General features: G+C 38.5%; 1 protein-coding gene across 1 annotated transcript in view; it reads right to left on the bottom strand.

Annotated features, from left to right (window-relative positions):
- Window positions 1–16172, bottom strand: part of LOC108109716 (myosin-G heavy chain) — a 33259-nt gene extending 17087 nt beyond the window's left edge. The window contains exons 1-3 of the mRNA XM_017218348.2: window positions 15788–16172; window positions 12746–13353; window positions 9824–10040 (exon numbers count right to left, since the gene is read on the bottom strand). Of these exons, the coding sequence (XP_017073837.1) occupies window positions 9824–10040; window positions 12746–13186 (658 nt within the window). The 5' untranslated portion in view covers window positions 13187–13353; window positions 15788–16172. The remainder of the gene's footprint in view (window positions 1–9823; window positions 10041–12745; window positions 13354–15787) is intronic.
- Between the last annotated feature and the right edge of the window lie 3668 nt (window positions 16173–19840).

The following is a 19840-nucleotide window of genomic DNA, read 5'->3' as shown; positions in this document are numbered from 1 at the left end:
TAAGACAAGAAGTCTGAGGTTGACAACAAAATGACATTTTAAATACAGCAGGATGCGAGACAAGGCAGCAACCCCAAGGACACGCCCCATCTCGTATTTAGACACTTAACAGATCATAATTTCAACACTTTGCCTAATGCCAGTGAATTTGCTTAATGGCCGGCCTTCATCGAGGATTTCCAAGGGGATCAAATATCGGGCAGAAGTTTCCTCTCACCCCTTTCACATGCTTAAAACTTTCCCTAAGCCTCAGAAAAATATCTTGGCATCACATTTCGTTACAGAAACTCCGGTCCAGTGGAAAGACTTCGCTTTCCTTGCCAGTTTATTTGCATAAACTCCACTTTTTACTCCCCAAAAGGCAGCCATAAATATTCATATGTTTATTTTATTGCAGAAAAAAGACACAGTCTGTGTGCCTGAGTAGGGGTTGGGCTTGCCTTTTCCTTTGACTTGGCCAAGTTGAGACTGTTTCCAGACGGTTTGTTGATTGTCGATGTTCAAAATGTCACTTTAAGATACTTTTTAGCATTCGAATGGAGTAGATATTCTCTGTTACTATCTGGCAAGTTGCTAAGCCATAAGAAAGGTTAACAGAAAGTGCAGAAACTAAAATTGCAAGTAAAATATTCCTAATGATTGAGATCGAATCGAAGTCAGCTTTTCCCAATGTTCTATAAATCAGCATTACAATTTTCCCATGGCTTACGGTAAGGTAAAGGTTAAGGAAGAAGACAATTCTATACTAAAAGTAATACGTTTTTAGTTAGTTCCTTAATAACTTGAACTTAATTTATAAGCTAAACTTTATCGATGTTTCCTTAGGCTGTTCAAAAGGTGACTAAAAGAGGCAGTTCTTAAGACAACAGATAGACCCTTAGTATGTGTAGTGAGGAAATGGCTTAGAAGAACAGATGAAGACGCTGGACAACGAAGCAGAAACCAAGTACCGATTGTGCCATCTGGCAAAGGAGAAGATCAAAGACACAGCCTAAGAAGACGACGACGCAATGAACAATGCTAACGACGAGAAAGCGACTTGAGGATCCCGGAGCTGGTGAGAAGACGCGACTACGTAAAGACGTGCTCGGAGAGGAGCTAATAAGACTCAGAGTTTAATTTAAGAAGTGACGGCAAAAAGACGAGCCAATGAGAAACACTTACGACGTGACGACGTTTTAGTTAATTCAGTTAATTATAATAAATATAATAATAGTTTGTCAAAAAAGTCTTGCGGTATTTTCGCTAGTTGGCGCTGAAAGCGCGTAGTTCTTGTTTTATTCGTCGCATCAGGTCATACTGTACCCTTTTGGAAAGCTCATTTCACGCGCTTTGATTGATTGTCTTTTCTTTTAAGTCGTTCGTTAGTTATAGCGTCGCAATCATGGAGCAAAATAAAGAGAAAATACGGCATATTTTACAGTACTACTACGATAAAGGCAAAAATGCCTCTCAAGCCGCCAGTGCAGCTATGGACCCGATACAGTTTCCATTTCCACCGCACAACGATGGTGTCAACGTTTTCGTTCTGGTGTAGAGGTGGTCGAAGATGCGCCACGCTCCGAGTTTCTTGCCAATAGGGAAGCAAGCTTCTATGAGAGGGGCATTATGAAGTTGGCATCTCGTTGGGAACGCGTCATCGAACAAAACGGCGCATATTTGACTTGAATCGCATTGTTGTAACCAATTTTATACCGCAAGACTTGTTTGACAACCTAATAAAACCCCAAATTTATACCCATTTCCAAGGGAAATACCTTTATTATAGTTTGAACTTCCTATAACTTAATTCTGGACACTAAAATGTTTCCTTTATGGCCTAATTTTAGTTCTTCCTTCAGAAAGGCAGCCACAAAGAAGCTATTTGAAAGCTGCCAAGTTAGATTTAACGCCTAAGTTAAAGTGTTTTGTCCGCATAACTTCTTGTTTTAATTGCGTAAGCATTTTCCTAGTAACTTAATATATTTAAGAACTCATAAATATAGGAAACTTTCGTTTCTTTTTGTTTGCCAAACCTATTTTAAACAATTTCTGACAAGGACACTTTATTCCTTTCTTTTCGCCTGCATCTTCATTATATTTATTTACCGACTGTTGTCTTTTTGGCTTCATCCATTTTCCCCCGAGGCGCTTTTCCTTCGGCGGGGTGGGTTTTAAAAAAATAATGAGAGTGGGAGGCGTTTCAGTTTCATTCGTTCGGTTTCGGTTTAATAATCATAAATTGTAACCCTTTTCGGGGGCAACTTCTTGACTTGGCTCTGCTGTGTTGACATCCGTTTCGAAAGTCGATGGTGGATTGCTGGATTTTTGGATTGCTGGATTTTTGGATTTATGTTACATGGCCGCCGGGCGAGATGGCGATGGAAAAAGTTTCTTACATGCCGAAAAAGGAAATTAAATTTCCAGCCAAGTCAGAAATTATATTGGCAATAAATGAAGACACAGCCGGAGCCGCGCGGATGAAAATGAGACTGAGCCCCAGACGCCGCTGCCGCTGCCGCTGCCTGCAATTACGGGTTTCCATTGGCCGGGGTTGGTTGACGAAAGGCCGGGGTCTTGAGATATACGCAATGCTGCCAAACAGGAAGCCGGAATCGACGTTTATTAAAACGGAAACTCGAGACAACTGTGCGGCGGCACCGTCGACATCAGCACAAAATCTGAGGAAAATCCGGCAAAAAAAAAAAATCAGAAGAGAAGAAAAAAAAGGCAGAGACAGAGGTAGAGGCGTAGGCGGAGGCGGAGGCGGAAAGAAAATAAACGCGACAAAGACGATGGCGACAAGGACATAATTCTGTCCTTGGGGCTAGCTGATAAGCCACCCCCACCGACCCATACAGCCAACCAGCCACCGCCCACACAAAGGACGGCCGCTAAATTGCAATTCTCAAGATTTAAGCGTGAACAATAAATGTCACATAATCTGTAAGTAGCCAAACAAAGGGACTAAGCTATTTCATTTAATTTATCGCATTTTAAGCATCAGAACAGAAAACAATAAAGACGCAAAATGCTAAAAATAATATGTAGAAAAAACGAATTTATTGATTGCGGTCGCTGGGCCAAGGAGGAGCATGACTTACTCTTTTGGGGTCACAATTTGTAGGGATGTCTGGTGATAAGGCGGCAATGGGAGAGGGCTTGGTGATAGGAAAGTAGAAAGAAATTGTCCAGGAAACTTCAACTTTCGTTTGCTTGGAGGTTGTTCTAGGCAAGAAGTAATGGAAAACCTTTGGATTAAAGGCAAGGCCTGCACTAATAAGGCTTTGATTGGAGAAAATATCTAATATAATATTACTAAATGATAATCAACTTAAACTAAGTCAAAGAAGTAGGTAAGAAACAGGGCATTTAAGACTGAAACTTACTAAGAGTAAATATTTCCAGTAAAGAGAAAATTAAGTTTCTTAACAAATGAATTAGTAAACAAAATCAAACCCAATTTGTTTGCATTTTTAATCTATGAAATCTGCAACATATCTTTTGGGAAATGAAATATTTTCCAGCCTGTTTCGGCCCCCTCGAACTAAGCCGAATTTCACAATTAAGAACCCAGGAAAGTGTCAACAAATCTTGAGGGCCAGTTGGGGTTTTCGGCAACTCCTTCTGCCGCTTCTCAGGGCACAATGATGCGGGCAGGAAAATCCTGTGACACATTTCATTATACAAATATCAATTAAGCACACGGCAAATACCCCAAATGTGTGTGTGTGTGTGTGTATGGGTGTGTGGGGCAAGAACACCAACCGGAAGTTAGCAACCCCAAGGCAGAAAAAAGCGAAAAGCGAACCTGTCATAAGGGCTGGCGGCTGCTTAATGAAAATTAAAAATTCAACATCAAAAGCAAGGAAAATGTAAGGCAACAGCAACCCCCACGGCCGAAGAAGTGTTAATGTGCCATCTGATTTATTTATGTAAACTGTATGTGTGTATTGGTGTGTGCCTATATGTGTGTGGATTGCTTGAATTTTGTGAGAATTCGTGACTTCAATTAAATTCCATTCGATACTCAAGGAATTTCCAACCGATGATGCGCAAGTAATTTCCGAAATTGGATACTGTGTGCCACCAGCAAACAGGCAAATACGAATGCAAACAAACACAAGTCTCTGTCTGTCTCTGTGCCTGTGTCAGTGCGTGTCTGTGTGCGGGTATCTCTCACTCTCTCTCTCTATACATACATATGTATTTGTGTGTGCATTTGTATTAAATCAAATTTTAATTGCGCATACTTGTCCCTCGGCAAATATTTGCAACGCTCGCTCGCCACCGCCTTTGACTGGGACTCCGTCTCATCCGCCAGCGAAACTGGCCAAAATGCTTTAGCGACAAGGAATTTAAGGCCAACACACACACACATATAAGTAAACACAAATACACTCTCCTGGCAGTGCTCAAACAAACATTATGAGCCAACAGGCAAACAAACAAACGGCAAAGAAAATTCAACTTGTTTATTCGCCCACCAAAAAAACGGGGGCACAAAAAAAGAAAGTCCTGCGAAGAAGCATTAAGTTAAGCCTTGGGAAAAATGGAAAGAGGGAAAGTCATATGGATAATCATACTAGAAGCAATCAATGGCTACTGGAATTTTTCATTTTAAAAGATGTACGAGTACTAAGAGATGTGTGAAATCTGCCTTCGTGAAACTATTGTTAACTTGGCCAAGGGAGCCAGCTTTGTCGTATTCTCTATTCTTGGGACTTCAATAAAAATACTTTGCAAGGCTCTTTGGCTTCAATATTCGGCTTAAATTTATGATTTTAAATATTTAAATCAATAAATAGAAACCTAAATGATGATACAAATAACAGACTAATGGAAAATCTTAGATTAGTCTCAAGCTTTAAGTTCCTTCTATCAGTTCTGCTTCTATCAGTTCTTGGGGAATGTTTTCAAGAAAGCTTATATTATCATTAAGCATTAGTTGTTTTATTTTTTTAATATATAAATTATATTATTTTTTAACGTTGTAATTGCATAATTCTAAAGAAGAATGCCAGCTATAATGGCCATCGTCTCCATCTTTATAAATTTATTTCTTAAATCGATGACGAACTTAGCTAAGAATTTCTGAGAAAAATATTTTTATGAATTTTTAAGTTCCATGAACTTATTTATTAAGAAGCTTAAACTATTTCAAATACTTTAATATACTTTTTTAAACATTTTAATTTCTAATTTACTTTAATAAACTTTTTTAATATTTTTTAGAAAACTAAACATTGGCTAGTCTCTTTTCGTATCCTTTGAGCTCTGAAAGCCTGGCTAAGATTATTTGACCATAAATTATAAATAAAATAAAAAGAAAATTATTTTCAATTCAAGCTAACTTACAAATTGTCCTAAATCATTATTAAGTAAGAAAAACGCCTAAAATTTATACCTCCAAAGTCAAGTCAAACTATTAAAGCTGCTTTCTACATTCTTAAAGACCCCGTAAAATAAATCCACAGTTTGGAATTGAATTTTGGGGCCGTTTGAGGAGGCGCTAACTTGAATTTAAGATGTCAGGTTAATAGAGGTAGCCAAGGCTGAAATTCATTCGACTATAATGCCCCTAACGATGTCGCCTGTCGCCCGAAAGAATCTTTGCCCAAGAGTCTATATAAATACCCAGCTGGCTAGGTCATTGGGTGGGTGGAGCAGGACATCTTGGGGTGGCTTTCAGGGTAGTGTGGGTGATGGGGGGTTTGGTAGTCTACGACTAATGCCCAAATAAGTAGAAGCTGCCACTGCCCCGCCCCCATCCCCCCTGTCCGGAAAGTACAGAAAGTATCTAAGCGGCAGCTCCTAGGAAATCTGTCAAATGTCAACGCCAGCAGCAGCGAGTTGGCAACGTTGACGTTGGCTCATTAAAAAACGAACTTGTCCCGGTCGATGTTGTTTGTGTTGTTGCCTTTTGGGACTGTTGCTGACACCTGGGCAAAAGTTTTCCGAGTGTTGGTTGCTGCACAGTGGAAAATTTAATGATAGCTTTTAATGAATTTTGTGAAACCGAAAAGGTTTTTAATCTAACAAAGGGTTTGGGTTTAGGAAAAACTTATTTCTTTATTATTAACTATTTATTTAAGGAATTAAGAAGATTTTTTGTGAGTTTTTAATATTAATTGTTATTGTAAATAATATTTTTAATGAAAGTTTTTATTGTTTTATAGATTTTTATGGTAAATTCTTTCTAATTTTTCATATTTTTGCAGGACTAAAATATGTAAGCTTCGATTTCAAGGTATTACAAGTATTTTCCAAGAACAAACCCCTAATGATATATCTTTTATCATAATTTTTAAACAAATTAAAGTATTTTCTCCAAGTGTATTTCCCAGAGGAGGCCTTGTTTCAAAATGGCGGCCTTAGTGCGACCATTTTGGCTGTTGGCCTGGGTGTTTATCACATCGCTGCTATTAATTAAGCTTAACGAGGTTACCGCTCGCAACCACACCCCCTTGCTAAAAAAAGGAGTGGCAAAGGCAAAGCGAGGGGAAGGTGGTTACTTCATCTTAGTGCGGCAAACTTCATAATGAAATTTCACCTTCATCTCATTAAAAGTCTTGAGCATTTTTCGAGCACAGCTCAGCGCTGCTGTAGTAAATTGATGCGTGTCAGTTGGAAAAGGGTTTTTTAGCCCTCTACTCAGTCAAGAGGCAGTGCCACGCCCCTAATCCCACAAAGCGCCCAAGTCTGCTTTTGAGTTTTCGAGTTTTTTTCCATCTGCCAGCTACTGGTGGCAACGCTGTAGCGCATATTTAATTTTTAATGAAGTTTAATGGATGCCGGAAGCTTTAAAGAAGCTGCAACTGAGGAGCGGAACTCGGGAACTCAGGAACTGCGAAACTGAGGAACTCAAAAGGGAAACCAAGAGGCAACAATGGACCACTGGCATATGCACCTTAAACAGAGTACCATTTTCCTGTGAATTTTTTATATGTTTTTCATAACTTTAAGTTGGTTTCACTGACTGACTTACTGAAGTCTGACTTAGTTTAAGACTTAAAAGCAGGTAGAATGAGGATGAAACTATGATAAGTTAACCAGAAAAAGAGGCTTACTGTCAGCTTAATAAACAGTAATATTATTGAAAAAACTGAAAAGGAAATCTGATTTCTAGATATTTTAAACCATAATCAATAGATCAGGCAGACAATCAGCTAATGCAGTTGACAAATTTGGCTGACAATCAGCTAACAGCTCTCCCGAAAATACCGAGGCCACGTTGAAGGCCCTTTCCGGGGGGGAGGCCTTGGAACTGTGGAATAAGGAGGCCATAATCACTTGCAGTTAATTAACATATTATCTGCAGCTTAGATGTTGCATTGCACTTTGGTAATGCACTTCAAAGTGCTTGCACATCCGTGTGCAGCTCTCATTTACATGCATATGGCAACAATAATTACATGTGCTGGACCCCAGACCCCTGACCCCTGACCCTTAACCCTCCTGCTGCCCAGGCCCAGAGAAATCTCTTTCGACGAAACGGCATCCAAGTGATTGTAATTCATTAGTCGACAACAACAGCAGGCCCAATGCATTTGTGCATATGTGTGGGAGCGGGTGCATCTGTGTGGGTGTGGATTATGCAGTTTCCGCTTGGCTGCAACTGCAGTTCCATTTCCCCATTTCCCATTTCCCCTTTCTACATTTCCCATTTCCACACATTTCCACGGCTGCAATTGCGATTGCAGCTGCTGATGCCGCCATTTTATCTAATTGCGTTGCCACTCCCCTTTCCACTACCTCTTCCAACCCCGCCCCCCCCCCTTCCATCACCACTAGCGGCATTACGCATACGCCGCGTGGTCCATATCATTAAAATTACGAGTGCTTCAGGCAGGCGAAAAAATGAATTGGTTTTTAGCTAAGAACCGGCGAGGATTACCACTAAAATACAGTGGTATTTCTAGATAAATCAATGTATTAAACTGTATTACTAAGGTGGGAAATAGTTTCTATGACAAAATGATATACTAAGTCGGAAGATGGTTAAAACCCATGGTAAAGAATGAGAGAAAATCTACTTTCTCTCACATTAGGTTAAACCCAAGGGTTCCTTTTTAATAAACTTCATAGCCTTACCTACCTTCTTCGTTTCAAAATCCCTTTAAGCTTCCCCAACACGGCCACGATGGCCGGTGATCCCTTGCAATTGCGATAATGAAAGGCTCTTTTACAGGACTATCAATAGAGCGACATGCCACCCCCATTTGAAAACCCAACGCACACCCCATGCCCACGCCCCACCCACGGCTGCCCTTAGCGGCCCTCATAAATTCGCTGCATACCGAAGGGCGCTGGAGCGTCTGCAGCCTTGACAACTGCAAGTGGCATTAGTTGTAGCAAATACAACGGACAACAATTACAATTGCAGGCTTTGCATTACTTTTCCCTAGTACAAGGGATTTGCATTTGTTTGCTAATTGAAATTAAGCAAATAATACGAAGCGAGACTTCCACCCACGTAATCCCTTTGTAGCGCATTAAAACGAGAAGGGTTCGGGAATCCAAAAAAGAAAAATATACGAAAAAAAAAAAAAAAAAAAAACAGCAAAAGGGTTCCCGTTTCGGGTTAAATAATTTAAATCCATTTGTAAAACATTTGATGCTGCCCTTTGGCAATTGTCACGCCCTTTTTTTTTTTCTGATTTGCAGTTTTTTCCATGGACATTTTCTACTTTTTCCTGGCGATAATTAGTAGGGAAAAGGGCCTTGGAATAATCAAATGTTTAAAAAAGATTTGCCAAAGTAAATCCCAAGGAATTATTTGCCACTTGAAACGTTTAAAAATGTCAAACAAGAGGCTGGCCGAAATGGATGAACGGCTGAATGGATGGATGGATGGTTGGATGGTTGGCTGAAAGACGTTAGCTGATGAGGGTGCCCCGAAGACCTTAGCCCTCCACCGCCCGCCGCCAATCGCGCTGCTTTTTTCGAGGGGTCAGACAAACTTAATGAGCAAATTGTCAAATGCCGCGGCAAAGCGCGCACTTAGACATGCCCTGAAAAATCCCCAAGAAAGATAACTTGGGCGAAAGTAAAAGTTGCCGGGGCTTTGAATAAACAGTTACGCTGATTTAATTTGCCAACAAAAAATACAAAAAAAAAAAAAAAAAAGAAATGGTAAACGAAGAGAAAATAGGAAAAATGACGGCGAAGGGAAATTCTATCACAGTATGTTGTCTGTCACCCTCGATTTGATTTTTAAATTGCGTTCGTGATAAATTGACGAAATGAACAGCAATAACGGCGGCGAGAAAAAATCTCAAGCAAAATTGACAACTGTCAAGACTGTCTGCCGTCTGGCAACCACCGCCCCCTCTCATGCGACGCCCCTGGATGTCCCCAATAGACATATAAAAATTAACTACAGACTACTTATCTTATTTGTTGATGCCACGCCAAAAGGACCAAGGCCCAAGGACCAAGGACCAAAGACCAAGAACCAAGCGCCCGGAAGCTGGCTACAAAAGTTTGTCAGCGGCTTTTGATGTGTCCCTTATATGGGCAAGTGATTGTGTGTGTATTTTTTGGTGTTTTTCTGGTTCTCCTTCTGGGCACATGGGGTGTCCTTCTTTTGGGTGTGACAATATATGCAGGGAACAGGAAGCAAGCAATCAACGCGAATGATACGCCAAATGGTAATGACCAAAAGTGAAAAAAAAAGATAAATGATCCCAACAAGGCTTCTTTCAATCTGTTTTTAATATTATTTACAGTCTTCTAAACAGCTAAGGGCGGAATAATAGCAGTGAGATTATCGTAAAACAGGAATATTTTCCATCTTTCCCTGTAAGGCTTTACAGATTTTAGATACTCCTTGAGTACTCACCCCTTCCGCTCCGGCCCACAAACCGCAGATCGTTGAACTTGGCCACCTGATTCTTCATCACGGCCGTACAGTTCCTCAGTTCCCCGCAGAAGTTCTCATCGTTTCCGGCTCTGATGGTGACTATGGTGCCATCCATGACCTCGCCCAAGGCCAGGACCTTGAAGGCGATCGGTAGGGTTTTATTCGAGCGCCAGTGTGTGGGCAATGTGGTGCAGACCTGTGAAGATTTTTTAGATTTATTAATAGTTTCCTATAGCTTATTAATAGGTTTGAGATTTAGCTATTTCACAGAGTAATTAATGTAGTCTTGCAGTAAGTATAAAACATTTTTCTTGGCAGCTTAAAGAAAAGAGTTTTCTACACTTTAGTAACCAAACTTATTGGTATTATATTAAAAAGTAACAAAATAAAATTATAATAAGCTGATCCTATTTAGTATTTAGAAAATACTATCGCACCTTGCCTTTCAATGAGAAGGAGCACCCGCAGTATCTATATCTGTATATAAAAATGACATAAATTTCACAATTTAGATAAATTCTTAAGTAAATCACATTAAAAATAATCTCAACAAAAAAGTAAACAAAATCTCAAATCTAACTGTTTAAGAAAGGGCTGCCAGCTTAATTTCTAGAGAGTTGCCACATACTCTATCAGCTGTTAAGAGGCAGAGCTGCCAACTATAACTGATCAAAGCTGCCAACTTTTTACTAATTTTAAATTTTTGCGAATTTTCCTCGTTTATGATTTCTAAACAAGCCCGGAGCCCCCTTAAAAACGTAAAACAAATTTAATAAAAATCGGACAAGGCGTCTATAGCGGACATGCATGGTTAGATTCATTTTTATATAGATTGTTATTTCAATTTATGTTTTTAAGCATTATTAATAAATATATTCCTTTCTCTATGTAAAGAATTTCTAAAAGATTTTTTGTTAAGGATTTTTCAAGTATTCCTAAAATCACAGTATTTGATCACCACATATCAATTTATTTAAAAAAAAATGTTTCCTTCCTTATATAATATAATATTTAATATTTTAATACATTTTGTTCTGGCTGTCTTCACGGAAAATATGTCTGTACTAGGGCTTGAGACAACCATTTCCTGGGTTTTCCCATACTTAAAATGTTTAAGGACTAATTCGCTTTGCTCAATAGTTGTTCGTGGCGCTATAGTTTGAAAATCCTCGTTAATCCGTAATTTTTGGGTACCCCCAGCCTCGAAAACTTATAAATATGCTTTTGTTAAAATATTTTTACTAGTATTAAGAAAAAAAATGGATATAAAAGTCCTAGTTTAGAGTTATTAACCGTTAAAGTGCTTGCACGAAATAAGCTTGTGCGTCGGAGTTGCCCTGTTTTTTAGTTTTTGTATGAAAAATTCTTTTGTTTTTTAAATTAGTGAAAACTTTTGTTATTATTTTAATAATATGCGACATTCTTAACATTACTGCGTTTAGTAGCACTATCAAATTAAAAATTCGATTTTTTCTTGCACGATATAAGCTTGGATCCACTGTATATAATAATTAAAAGAAATCTATATATTAATAAATAATCTATAAGAAAATCGTTTTTCGTTAGTATTAACCAAGCTATAAACTAAATTTAGCCGCTAGCATTATGCCTAAACTGCTATTGTTCCTAGCCCTGTGTAAGCTTTTAGTTTTACCCAATTGTTAACCTTAAATAAATAAAAATCAAAAATCAACATCATTTAACTGTGAAATGGGTTTCATGTTAGATCAACATAGCAATAGAATGCTATGGGGATGTTCCTCTGCTTCAGGTGTTGGTCCACTATATTGGATGCAGGACAATATCTGAGCTACAGACAATTTAAACATCATGATGGACGTTATGTTAACATATGCCGAAGATGAAATGCCTTTGAAGTGGGATATTATTAAGGATAACGATCCCAAAGACACATCGTAGCTTGCTAAAAAGGGGATCCTGGACAATAAAGTTGGCGTTATGGATTGGTCAGCTTAGTCATCCGACTTAAACCCTATTGAGCATTTGAGGAGAATTCTTAAAAAACGTTTAAGTGATTTTAGGCCAAAAAATAAGAAACATTTGTGGGAGAAAGTCCCGGAGGAGTGGTACTCCATTAAGCCAGCAATATGCTCCAATCCTGTGGAGTCTATGCCTCGTAGGTGTCCCGGAATTTTTGAAAAATCATGGTAATGCAACAATATATTTAACCTGAAAACATTTCATGGTTAATTTTGCTAAGCTAGTCAATTTGGTTGATGATAAGTCACTTCGTTTCTATTTTTATTTCCAAGTCAAAAACATAAAATTTGACTTAAATATATTTTTTTAGCTAAATGAATAAAGTTAAATGCATTTTTGTTTTTTAGTATCTAAGATAGATGTATATAAATCAAAAAAAAATTAAAATATCCACTCATCACCACGTTCCTTATTAAAAATACGTGTTTAAACCCAAATTCAAAATTCGTTTCTATTATTTTTTCCATCAGTGTACATCATCATACATCATATCTTTTTATATAACCATAAAAAGAATGCCTTAGACTTAGTTCTTGCTCCTTCTTAGCCAAATTAAAATCAGGATTTTTCTTATTAAATGAAAAAATAAAATAGTTCTTTCTTAAGATATAGGAAGTCACTAGATTTCATAACCCTTTCTTACCTATTTTACTAAATTCAAATATAATCCCTATTTAACTGAAAAAGCCAAAGTTATATGGTTTTTAACCGATTGTTTAGATCTTCGGAAGTAAGACTCTAAATAGCTATGGATTTTGTACTTCGAAAGCTATTCTTACCCCTTTTTGACGAAAATAAAATAAAAGTTTGCCGCCTATCAATACTTCCAAAACAACAAAATCTCACTCTATATCTGATTATTCAGTTTTTGTAGCTTAAAACCTTGATAGTTTTACTCACCACATGCGGTGACCCCGTCTTGACCAGCTCGCCAGGATGTTCGGCGAGCAGGACGTCGACGGTGCGCTCGATGAGATTCTCGGGGGTCAAGTAAGGACTCGTGTCCACGGGCTTTGTTTTAACATTATTATTATTGTTATTATTGTTGGTGGTGCTGGTGTTGTTGTTGTTGTTATTGTTGTTGCTGCTGCTATTGTTGTTATTGGTGGTGCTTGTATTGTTGTTGTTGTTGGAGGAAGACTCAGCATTTCGCCGCTTCGTTGTGGTCGTTGTAGCTGTCTGTTGTTGTTGCTGCTGCTGCTGGTGTTGGTGTTGCTGCAACGACTGATGTTGCTGCTGCTGGTGTTGCTGTTGCTGCTGTTGGTGTTGCTGCTGCTGGTGCTGCTGCTGTTGCTGTATTTGATTTGAGGTGGTCGAACTGACCTCAGCAGAAATGTGCATTATTGCAGCTGCTAGCTGGGCAGAAGGTATTTCAGGGCCTCTCTTTGGCTGCCAGTATTCAGTGGATTCAGTTGCCGGCGGGTTTCGTGGGTTTTCGGTTTGATTTCAATGCCTGCCTCAAAGAGTCGACGCTTTCAATCCGATCATTGTCAGCTCATTTGGTCAATCTGGAAAATTAATGTGGACTGCGAGTGAAATTCGGATGGCCAAAGGCTTTTTTTTTTTTTTGATGCTGCCAGGCCAAGGTGTTCTTTAAAGGAAACTCTCTATAAATTTGTTATAAATTCTCTTAAAAATAAATATGTTTTTATTTAAATAAAAAAGCGTTTCCTATATGTTTAACTAATTTTAGCTTTTTTCTTTCGAAATATATTTTATTCTTAAATTAAAAACACAAAATCAAATCATATTATTAGCTAGACTAACAGTCGTTTAAGAAAGTTAGTTCGATAAACAAACTTATGTTTAAAAAAGGGAAAACCAAAGATTTAATATGAATATTTTATTTTTTATATATTTTATATTTATTTCTACAATTTTAACCATCATAAACCTTCACTAACATCTAATATTAATCACATTCCAAAGCCTCACTTGGTTATATTTTAATTTCAAATATTTTATTTCGAAAAGGTTTTTTGGAACACTGATTCACTGATAATTTTTGCAGCAGATTTCGAGGCTTTTGTTGTAGTCCTTCTTTGTTTTTCCGTTTGCAGCCCGCATAAGTATGCTGCACTTTTTGTTTATTGCCGTCAGCGACAACACCTCAATTATTATTGCACTTTGACCCCCGCGGGGGTGGTCGGGGACACAAAGCAGATCCAGATTCGGATTCAGAATCAGAATGAGAAACAGAAACAGAAACTGTTGCTGTATAGTATCGCTATCTGGAAACCAAACAGAAGCCAAGCGAATCGAATCGAATCGAATGGGAATCGAATGAAATCGCAGTGAACCGCACACCTTTGCGCACAATTTGCATTTAAGCCGACGTCGGCGAGTGCAGCCCAATTAAATATTAAAAAATCATAACCAATAATGAGGAATTTCGAGCCGTTGGCTGGGCCCAAACTAAGATGAACGACTGCATCAGTGTGTGGGCGGGCAAAAAAAAAAATCCATTTCATGCCCATCAAATGGCGAAATAAAGTGCGGAAAAGCGGGGAAAAAATTATCGAAAGCGCCAGATGTTGCCGGCTTGTGTTTGGCCACCAAAAAATCAACAATGCCCAGCCAGTCGCTTTTGTTTAAATAAAAACCAGTTGCCGGACACAGCCGCGTTTTGTTTTCACTTTGCCGTTTCATTCCTTTTTTTCCCCTCGCGAACTATTTTCAGGATGCTTTCAACAGAACGTTTTTCTGACTCTAAAAGTTATAGCAGTTAACGAATTCTCAATTTTGGATAACAAACAAAATTAAAAACTAGTTTAATTTTGATATTGCTAAAAAAATAACATTACATAACCTTTATTTTTATAAATATTTATAAAAGAAAGGTGCATATTGGTTTCAAAGATAAGGTAGAGAAATTTCATTATTTACCAAGACAAAAGATTTCTAAAATTTCACGCTAAAAATACCGATAAATTCCAAATATTTTTAAACATTTAAAAAGTAAAAAAAACAGCATAAAGAGTATTCAAGAGTTTGGCTCATTAGAACCCCTGGCAATTCCTTCTTGTTTTTTGATGTTGCAGCAAGTGTTGCACAAACACAATCAGACCTAAAGATATATATCTATACACATATGCATACGCTGCGTATACGCGTTTTTTACAACTTCCGCTCTGAAATGAATACATATGCGTACGTGTGAATTTACATATATGTATGTATATAGATATGAGTATATATATATATATATTTTATATGCAATTTTTTTGCCCGCTGCCGAAGGCAGATGTCCGACCAAATGGGCTGGCCAAGCGACTATGTGGCGACATATGTGTGGCCACAGATGAGGACAAGGGGGCGGGGCAGGGGCTACCGCCGAAGTCGGTCTATATAATCGGTTAACAAACAAGTCGGTCGTGGGGCTAGCCACACAATTAGACCAACAAATGTAAATTAACCCGTGGGAAAAAGGCGCACTTATGCGGCATTGTGCGGCTTAGAAAATCAAAACAATTGACTTGGAATTTATGATTAATGAATGGGTTAAAATGCAGTTTGAAAATGTGATTAAATTTGAAAGATGTTCCATTGGGAAATCAAATTTAAAATATGTATTTAGCTAAATAATAAGAGTATCTTGTGGTATAAAAAAACCCTTTAAAAACACTGTTAATGGAAGATATTAAAAATATTTTACAACTTGCAAATGAAGTGAAAAACAATATTGAAATCTTATAATGCTTAATGATGGAACACATTTAATGAATATATCATTAAAAACATTTTTTATATTTTAACTTTTATGAACGATCATCTTGTTAAGAGTTTAAGTTTGTTTAAGAACCAGTTTATTGGTTTTAGTTTCCTGATCACCTAATGCTTTAGTTAAGAAGACCTATTAATATCCCCTAGCACCTGAAGTTGTATATATTTTTGATCACCTAAAGCACATTTTAAGCACGATCGTGTTCACAAAACACTTACTTTTACTCCAGTTATGTAAGTTTGTTTATAGTAACTCCCAGCACACCAAATCGAGTTGGATCTTTGAGGATTTGAATCTGACTTTCTTTGTTATGATTACACCACAAGCACTTCAAAAAAATGATTAAATTTCGGGCCAGACTTTTTCGATTTCGGGCTTTCTAATTGTGGTAATTTTGGTTAAGCCACCGGCACACACACACAAGCACACACGAAAACGCACACAGAAGCACTGTCACGGCACTGGCACTGGCACAGACACAGATGCAGGGACTCAGACTCAGATGCAGATGCAGAGGCACAGGCACATGGGCACATAGACGGGGGCTGAGACTGGCGATCGAATCAAACGACACGGAGATATTAAACTATTTTTTTGCGGTAACCATGAACGCGACCACTACGAGCGGTTGGCAACGTCGACCACCGACGTCGGCAGCGACGTCAACCGCGACAGCGAAGCCAACTGAGGGCTCCCCCCTTCGACATTTTGGAATAGAACGAGTCCACAGCATCCAACAGTAACGAAGTCTCACGCAGCGCGTTCACGAAGTCGCCAGAGTAGGAAGCGAAGGACTGAGGACGAAGGACGAAGGAGCGCTGGCGACGCCTCATCATAATCACAGGCGAAAAGAAACAGGACCACCTCACCTCCCAAGCACTCCAGACACCCGGCCACCCCCTGCAACATCACCCCGCCCCCAGGGGAACGTCTATGTCGACTTCTTACTCAACTGTTGGGGGTATATACAGTCGAGACTCCACAGAGTGAACGACTATGCTGAGATCTGAGCGGTGCTAATAGGCTTTATGCATTTTGTGATGGTTTTTATGACCAATATATAGGGAATGTTACTCCTTTGAGACAGATTACACTTACCTAATATAACGAAGGGTCGCACGGTTAAAGTTTAAGAAAGAATAATTTTAAAATATCCAATTTATGTTTATTTAAGACTCTTAAATGCTGAAATTCAACCTGTCCAACCCAGTTACTCATTGCTCTAGCTCAATGTTCAACCTAACGAGGTTAGACTGTTGTCCTTTCTTTGATTTTTTTCCCTCTTCTCTTGGCTGTTGTTGTTGTTCTAGATGCTTGGATGCCGCCTCTCCTTCTTTTTGGCTTAACATTTACCGCGAGAACCAGTAGCAGCGGTTGTCGCTTGGCAGCGCTGTTGACGTTGACGCCGACGCTGGCAGCGACGCCAGCAGAGATGGGGGGGCAAAGGGCAGAGTAAACCGAAAACCGAAAACCGAAACCAGAAAACGTCAACTACACCACAAGCAGAAAGGCCGCAACGACGTCTTCAAGTTGGACAGAGTAGAGTAGAACCACCTACCGCATCGCCCACCTCACCACTTACCAACCAACCACCCCCCTCCCAAGAGAAAAGGGCAACCCACCACGGATCTTAGAAAAATTGCGCTCAATTTTTTGGCGCACTCTGGAAAAAAAAAAGCCGAAGGCCAGAGTGAGAGGTAAGTAGAGGGCCCGAAAGAGACGGGTGAACTTCTTGAGTTTTTCCCAGGCTTTTCTTTGCATTTCGCTTTTTCGCTTTTTTTTTGCTTTGTATTTTTCTTGCTTCAACCCCCGAAAGAATTTCGTCTTGGAAAGAACTCAAAAAAAAGTCTCTCATCTCAGCTGAACACACAAAACAAAAAAAAAAGAAAAGCAAAAGCAAAGCGTTGGAGACGCGGCTTTGTGGCAAACCAGGAATTGGTAAGCCAGCGCGAAAGAGATGGCTACAGTGTGCGGGAAAAAGAGGGCCGATATCTTGCGGCTGCCATTTGCGGCCAAGAAAAGCCGAAGAATGAGTGAAAAATCGCAACCACAGGGGCACAGCCGCCCGCCCATCGCAAATGCAAAAAAAAAAAAAAAAACCGAAAATGTCCCTATAGGGCGGTGCTAAATACTTCCTTGGGTTTTTCGTTTCTTTTTTTTTTTGGTATTTTTGGTTTTTTTGGTTTTTCACATTATTTCGTAGGCCTTTGCAACCCTCCTTCGCTTTGCGGTTTCTTCGAAAAAAGGGGGTTAAGTGTGTGCGGTTCATGGGTTAAGGGGTGGTGCATGGGTGTACATGTGTTGGTGTCAGCGGTTGCGCACCACCAAGGATTGTCTGTGTATGTGTGTGTGTGTGTGTGTGTGTGTGGTTGGGCATTATGAAACCGCAGGAATTATTACACGCTGCGGTCGATTACTATATCAAAACTCCTCTAATCAGGCATCTGTATTGGACAGGGCGGCTTACACATACACACACACGCATACAGAGGCGTAACCACAACCACTATTGCAATCGCACTCACACACACACACACTTAGATAGCCAACCAAAACTACGCGTTCCGCTTGAGTCGATGCAGCCAATGAGCGGATTTCGATTGCCAAGCCGCTCGCAAATTCGCCAGCCAGCGGATTCGATTCGGCTGGAAAATTCCGTTGGGGCCACAAGGAAAATGGTGGAAAACTAAAGAAGAAGTCACCGCTAAAGGATATTAAGGAGACACTCAAGGCATTTATTAATTGCAAGCACTCAGGACATAGCTAATGTCAGTAAGAGTAGAAGACTGGAAGACTTTTTTAAATTTGTTTTTATTTATCTTAAAATATTTCATTTAGTTTTTTATATATCTCTATGTTCCTAATATATAAAGCTATATCAGAAGCTCCTTCAAAAGATATTCTTAACTAATATAAAATGTTTAAAATTTTGTATTAGCTTTAATCAACGTCTAAAAAACTTAACATAATAGTGGCTTATAAGTGTTTTTCAATACATTTTTATCAAATTTATTTTAATTTTAATTTAAGTGCTGAACTAATATTGATATTCCAAAATTACTACTTAAATAATAAAACACATTTCCACTCCCATTACTCAGTTTTTAATATTGGAAAAAGGCAATCGAACTCATTATTTTGTCAAGCGAAAGCGCTCAGAAACAGCTGTAGTTAATTAAAAACAATAAAGAAATAAATATATGGATGTTAATATATATATGAAGCTTAAGCCTTTGGATACTATTGCCTTAATACTTAAGGTAGGTAAGGTGTAGTTTCTGTTTAATAAAATGTATAAAATAATAAAACATATGGCTTATACTCAAAATATCTTCAAAATATCTTTTGATATTTTGCTCTGTTATGTCAAAAAAGTCTTGCGGTTTAAAATTGGTTATAATAATGCGATTCAAGTCAAATCTGCGCCGTTTTGTTCCATACCAACTTCATAATGCCCCTCTCATAGAAGCTCGCTTCCCTATTGGCAAGAAACTCGGAGCGTGGCGCATCTTCGACCACCTCTACACCGGAACGAAAACGTTGATACCATCGTTGTGCGGTGGAAATGGAAACTGTATCGGGTCCATAAACTGCACTAATTTTATTGGCGGCTTGAGAGGCATTTTTGCCTTTATCGTAGTAGTACTGCAAAATATGCCGTATTTTCTCTTTATTTTGCTCCATGATTGCGACTCTATAACTCACGAACGACTTAAAAGAAAAGACAATCAATCAAACTCGTGTTAACGCGTCAAATGAGCTTTCCTAAAAGGTATCATTTATGACCTGATGCGACGAATAAAACAAGAACTACGCGCTTTCAGCGCCAACTAGCGAAAATACCGCAAGACTTTTTTGACAACCAATATCTAAAATATATATAATATTATACGAGTACAATATCAATAGGTATGCGATTTATGATAATCTAAATCAATTAAAACACAACTGCTTAGACGAATATATAATGAGATATTTTTAATAACAAAATGTTAGGCATTCAAATAAGTTAAGATGTTCTAAATAATAACAAAGGTTCAATTATAAAAAAGGGAAATAAAATGAATGTTGAAAAGAACCTTTTATTAAACTATTTTATAGGCTTTTCAAAACAAATATGTTGTTCTAGCATTATGCTAGTACATGAGAGCTTTATCCAAAAGTAACTCTCATCTATATGATAACCCAAAAGATATTAGCTATACTAGAAAGTACAGTCTTACAGTCTTAGGGATGTACAGTATGTATTTCCTTATATTTTTAATCTTTTG

Source organism: Drosophila eugracilis, unplaced genomic scaffold, assembly GCF_018153835.1.
Source record: "Drosophila eugracilis isolate 14026-0451.02 unplaced genomic scaffold, ASM1815383v1 contig_649, whole genome shotgun sequence".
Taxonomy (NCBI): Eukaryota; Metazoa; Arthropoda; class Insecta; order Diptera; family Drosophilidae; genus Drosophila; species Drosophila eugracilis.
This window is presented reverse-complemented; position numbering and strand designations above follow the sequence as displayed.